This window comes from Anastrepha ludens, chromosome 5 (genome assembly GCF_028408465.1).
Source record: "Anastrepha ludens isolate Willacy chromosome 5, idAnaLude1.1, whole genome shotgun sequence".
In the NCBI taxonomy this organism is placed as follows: Eukaryota; Metazoa; Arthropoda; class Insecta; order Diptera; family Tephritidae; genus Anastrepha; species Anastrepha ludens.
In genome coordinates this window covers 47,866,746-47,872,969 of record NC_071501.1, presented here as the reverse complement: position 1 = coordinate 47,872,969, position 6,224 = coordinate 47,866,746, and the positions used below count along the sequence as shown (strand labels likewise).

Below are 6,224 nucleotides of genomic sequence, written 5' to 3'. Positions count from 1 at the left end.
TCATTTGCGGGAAGTTTTGATTTTCGCATCGAGAGCTACAAAAGTTTATGGAGATGCTGCTTTAAGTGAAACAACGTGCCGAGATGGTTCCGTCGCTTCAAAGACGGTGATTTTAATGTTGACGACCGTTCGCGTGAAGCAAGGCCGAAAACCTTCAAAGACGCTGAATTGGAGGCATTGCTCAATAGGATCCGTGTCAAACGCAAGAAGAGCTTGCTTCAGTATTAGGAGTTCCCGCCAATCCGTTTCCAAGCGATTTCATGCTTTGGGAATGATTCAGAAACAGGGGACTTAAGTTCTATATGAGTTAAAACCAAGGGATGTTGAACGTCGTTTTTTCGCCTGTGAACAACTGATCCAGCGGCAAGGAAAGGAAAAGGGATTTCTTCATCACACCTCGACGGGGGATGGAAAATGGATTCACTGCAGCAATCCAAAGAAAAGAAAGTCATGGAGACTGCTTGATCATGCTTCTACGTCGTCGCATCGGCCGAATATTCACGCTGCAAAGGTATGCTACGTATTTGGTGGGACCAAGTTAGTGTTATTTATTATGAACTGTTAAAACCAAGCGAAACAATCACTGAGGATCGATATCGACTCGGCAATACGCGGAGAGGCATGAAAAAGTGATTCTACAGCATGACAACCCTCGGCCTCACGTTGCCAAACCCGTTAAAACCTACCTGGAAACACGGAATTGGGAAATTTTACCCCACCCGTCATATTCTCCAGATATTGCGCCGTCCGATTATCACTTGTTCCAATCGATGGCACATGGTATAGCTGACCTGCAGTTGCATGATGTTTTACCGCGACTGTATACGAGATCTACCAGAAAGATGGGAAGAAGTAATAGCCAGCGATGGGCAATATTTTCAATGATTCACTTGAAACCATTTTTTCAGAATAATGTTGTATTTTCATCAAAAAAACAGCGAGAACTTAGTTGCACACTTTTGTTTGTGTGTTTTTTCTTTGGCTTTTTACAATTTCTAAAACTTACCGCTGCGCTTCATTTCTTTTTTCAGCGGATCCGAAATTTAGTGGGCCTATAAATAATGCAACAGCTCCCGTTGGACGTGATGTGACTCTCACTTGTGTTGTTCATGATTTAATGTCATTTAAGGTTTGTGTTTGCGTTCAGCTCAGTTTTGGGAAAAATTTAATTTTAAAAACTCTACCAATCTTTCTTTTCAGCTTGCTTGGCTACGAGTCGACACACAAACCATTCTCAGCATACAAAACCACGTAATCACAAAGAACCATCGCATTGGCATCAGTCACACGGAACATCGAATCTGGCAGCTGCGTATCCGAGATGTTCGCGAATCAGATCGTGGATGGTATATGTGCCAAATAAATACGGATCCAATGAAAAGTCAAGTCGGCTATCTAGATGTCGTGGTTCCACCTGACATCGTTGACTATCAAACCAGTCACGATATGATCGTCCAAGAGGGACAAAACGTGAGTTTAACATGCACCGCGACAGGTGTGCCAACACCCACGATAACTTGGCGACGCGAACGTGATATACCACTGCTGCAGAATATTGGTGGAACTGATATTTACAGTATCGAAGGTTCAAATTTGACACTGTGGCAGGTATCAAGGGAGAGCATGGGAGCCTATTTGTGCATAGCCTCAAATGGAATACCACCTACTGTAAGCAAACGAGTGCTCATAGCTGTTAATTGTGAGTGACTGAAAGTTAAATATGACAAAAGCCCACAAATAGAATATTTTTTTCTTTAGTTGCACCAATCGTTTGGACGCGTTATGACACCATATTTGTTAGCTATGGCCAGAAAGTGACACTTGAGTGTATTTCAGAATCACATCCGACTACGGTGAACTTCTGGCTAAAAGAAAAAGATTTCGTACAGAGCGGTATCTACGAATCGGTGTCTTTGGATAACATTTTCAGAATTGTGATGCGATTGGTTATACGACCCATGGAGCTGAGCGACTTTGGTGATTATCATTGTGTGGCCAAAAATTTGATGGGTGAATCAGAGCGGATTATATCAGTGCTGCGTAGATGTTATGAAATAAAATGTATTAATTTTACTTATTTAATAAAGTTATTCCACTACAGGTAAAACCAAAAAGAATGTGCATCACTCTCATCAACTGGATCGAAAGGACAATCATCTCATTTTGATAAAAGGCAAGTGAATTTCTCTTGAGTTCTTGCGGTTGATATAATATTAGTTATTTGCAGAATACACCTCACTGACTGCTTCAATGACTTCCGATGTTCGCAATATCTGCGTAGCTATGGTTGTGATTCTGTGGAATTCGAATAAAATTTAATACTCCATAAATAGTATTGTACAACCTGATTTTTCGAGTAGACATCCCTGTGCTTCAATCTCGTTTCTTGGCAACTAAGCAAAGGAGAGAAATTTTAACAAATGCAAAATGTATAACATAACACAATTTTTTGGTTAAAACCTCAACTTTGAAATATTTCATAGAATACAGCAAATATGGCATGTTTTTTTTTTTTAAAGCGGTTCATCGCTGGAGTGTAAAATCTTGAGCTTGCTATGGCGAGAAAATATTCTGCGTCATAATAATAGTGTATTACCCTTTAAGTAAGAACTTATGGATGTTTACTCAAGCTATGAAATCAGAAGTATTATAAGTTAGGGACCCTTAAACTAGGGGACGCCGAATCAACTCTATCTGGGGGTATGAAATATCTGGGAGTAATCCTTGATAAAACCTTGTCCTGGAAAAATCACTTAGCGTACATCACAAATAAAGCCTTGAGAGCTATATACATATGCCAAAGGCTTTACGGCGTACGGGTCTGCGGCCACAGATGATGGTATGGTCTTATAAGACAATAATAATGCCAATGATCACCTATGCCTCTCTGGTATGGTGGCCAAAAGCAGACCAAACTAAGACTCAGATAACACTTAACAAGGTGTACAGAATAGCCTGTCTGAGCGTAACGGGAGCAATGTGAACCTGCTCCACAGCGGCTTTAGGAATGGCTACTGGACTCATTCCACTCTATCTTTTAGCCAAAGGGTCGGCAGTCAGTGCAGCCCTAACCTATTCCATCTCCAAGAAGGCAATCTTACAGGACATGTAAGAATTCGGGGTTCAATCCTGAACTCCCCGTGCCAGACAGCCCATGACAATATGGAAAGGAAACTAGAATTCTCCAAGAAATTCAAAGTGGTCATTAGTGACCGCTCAGCGTGGAGGAACAATGAATTATCCTTAAAACAGGGCGCACAGGTGTGGTTCACTGATGGGTCCAAAATGTAAGACGGTAGTGCAGGGGCTGGAATGGCCGGACCACATATCAAAAAAGCAATTGCAATGGGAAAAAACACTTTTAGTTTCCAGGCGGAGGACCACGCCTTAGAGCTGCGTGCCAGAGAATGCCTCCGGAGAGGCACGCTCGCTGCCAATATTAACATTTTCTCCGACAGTCAAGCAGCTCTAAAATCGCTGGATAGCTTCTAATCGCAAATCCGATGCATTGTTGTAGTAGCAGCATAAACATTCCCCATATTTACATACGGCGAAATCCGCTGGAGTTACAGTCCTTGGCTGGATATAAATCCGGGTCGTTTCGGTAACGTAGAGCCGACTGTCGTGAAAACGGTTCTCTCTTTGGGCCATTTTGGAGAGCAAGGTCCAAACAAAAATATTCACTAGTTTAGAGGCGCTGAAAAAAGCCATTGTTCGCGAGAGGACCAAAATGCCTGCAAGTCACATCCGGGCAGCTTGCGATTCGTTTCTGGACCGTCTCAAGGCCATAGTTAAAGGAAAAGGTGGTCATATCGAGCAAAAGTAAATTGAATCTTAATTTTGTTTAAATAAATTTATGGCCTTTTTAATTGGTTACACTTCGATTGCCGGACCCTGTAAAAACATGTGGAATAATTCTTATACGGAAAAAATGCCGTAATATCGTCAAAACATCAAAAAAAGTGTCAGAAATCAACGCAAAATTTGAACTAAAAATTCTGATTAAAAAAAATTTAAATTTGAATTAAAATCTTTTGAATTGTTTTAAATGTTTTGCAATGTTTAAAACTCTGAGTTTTATGGTTTTTGTTATATTATACTATGAATTATATTTTTATGCAAAAAAATAAAATACGAAATAAGTAATCAAAACTTTGATATAGGATAATGCACCTGTAAACACTTCAAGAGTGGTCAAAACTTGGATTGGGTCCCAAAACGTTGAAACTTTAGCATGACCACCAAATTCCCCAGATCTGAACATCATTGAAAATCTGTGGGGATGGTTTACCCGTAAGGTTTAAGAGAATCGGCAACAATTTGAAGACAAAAATGCTTCAATTCGAATTATTAAAATAGGCTGGTCTGAAATTCGAATGGGCTACCTGCAGAATTTGAACAAATCCATTCATCAACGTATTTACGAAATAATTTATAAACAAGGTGGCAGCACAAACTATTAAGCTTTAAATAATAAGAGTAAAAGAAACAAAATTTCCTAAATTTGTTATTTTTTCTTATTTGGTTAGTGCCTCTATTCAAGTGCTGAAGTTTTACTGCTGCGAAATACCATTAAATGGAATAATATTGTATTTTGATGCATGTTTATTTTCGAGAAAAGTACAGTCTTCACTTGAACATTTTCATTTTCATATAATTTAATCTTAGAACCGTCAGTGTAGATTTCACTATCGCATCTTCCAATCACATTCCCATTGCCCCAATCGGCTCTCGGTGGAAAACATACCGTACGGTCTTTTTTTTTTTTGAAGTTAAGATCGCAGACTGTGTAGTCCGATTTGTTTTTGAGCAGCGAGGGTCCCTGTAGGAGAATCTTACTGTGATCGTACGATCTTGTTGTCCAGCTTCCTATGTCTCTGAGTCTTACCGCGCTGCAAGTAGCGATTGTTTTTATATGTAAGTCTAATGGTAATAAATGAGTTAGTACATTGAGCGCTTCAGTAGGACTGGTGCTAAGCGCTCCTGTAGTTAAGATAGGGCTTGTTCGAAGCACGTAATAAAAGCGGCAATACTGCTGCACTGATGACAATTTGCAACACTGTTGCAATTGCTCAACTCAAAGAAAACATTTTTGATGCCGATTTATTTGTATTCGCGCGCAACATTTGCCGAATTTTTGACACTTCGAACGTAATGCTTTTGACAATGTTGCCAGAATTTTACATCAAACGTGATACTTTCACAAATCATGGGCTCGAACAAGCCCCTACACGCTGTTCTTTGTATCTTGTTCAGCTTGGTTTGGTTGTATTTCTTTTCTATTGCGGACCACCAGAATAGTGCCGCATTTGTTAGTATTGGCCTTCCAATGGCTATGTAGTACCAATTGGATACTTTTCTTTGGAGATCCCATTTTTGACGTGATAACGTCTTATAATTCGATATAGCCGGCTACACGCACCAAAAATGCGGCGTTATCTTGCTCATGCGGCGTTACCTTGCTTGAACTGCAAGCGAGAGCGCGAAACGAACGACAAAGAGCAAAATCGGCTCCCGCGTTCGGCAACGTTCGACATCTGGCTCTGTCCTACTTGAGTGAGCATATATACTATGTATGTATATGCGCATTTGTATATAAATTCACATACTTGTATTTGCATATGCCTTCTTCCTGTGTGCATGGTTATGAACCATTTCTCTGTTGAGAATAGGACGATGATAGAAAAAGTAGGAAATGAAAGGGAGTGTTTCGAGTGTAAAGTGTTTTGAAAAAGGCAAATCGATGATGTTGCCTCTTAGTGTTGTTGACTTATTAACGTCTGATGCACAATCGAAATTGAACATATCTTTCGTCATTTTTCACGTTTGTGTAAATGTAACTTGACCTATTCCATTGCGATTCCACTTACCTCCGCCTCTATATCCATACAAAATAACTATCAAACAAATAAAATTAAAGTTTTCTTTTGAAAAATGCAACCATTCCATCAGTATTTTCTTATGACGTTGTCACGTTAAACTATCGTCAGTAAACCGACTTTACAGACAACCTCTTTTTTTATCTAACATTCTCTTAAACGTGTTAAGTGCTATATTCGCTTTCTTTACCCTGTACTCTACGTTGGACCTCCACCTGAGTTCGAGATCTAAGATAACCCCCCAAGTATTTTGCCTGTTGGGCTAGCATAACACTAACGCCGTTCAATTTTGGAGGATTAAAGTTTGGTATCTTGGTGCTCTTGGTGAATAGCATCAGTTCAGTT

General features: G+C 39.8%; 1 protein-coding gene across 1 annotated transcript; it reads left to right on the top strand.

Moving 5' to 3' along the window:
* Positions 1–1,027: 1,027 nt before the first annotated feature.
* LOC128864265 (lachesin) lies at positions 1,028–2,216 on the top strand. Its single transcript, XM_054103838.1, has 4 exons — positions 1,028–1,129; positions 1,201–1,699; positions 1,759–2,040; positions 2,102–2,216. The coding sequence occupies exons 1-4, from the start codon at positions 1,118–1,120 to the stop codon at positions 2,179–2,181; spliced, it is 873 nt and encodes a 290-aa protein (XP_053959813.1). The 5' UTR covers positions 1,028–1,117; the 3' UTR covers positions 2,182–2,216.
* The last annotated feature ends 4,008 nt before the right edge of the window (positions 2,217–6,224 follow it).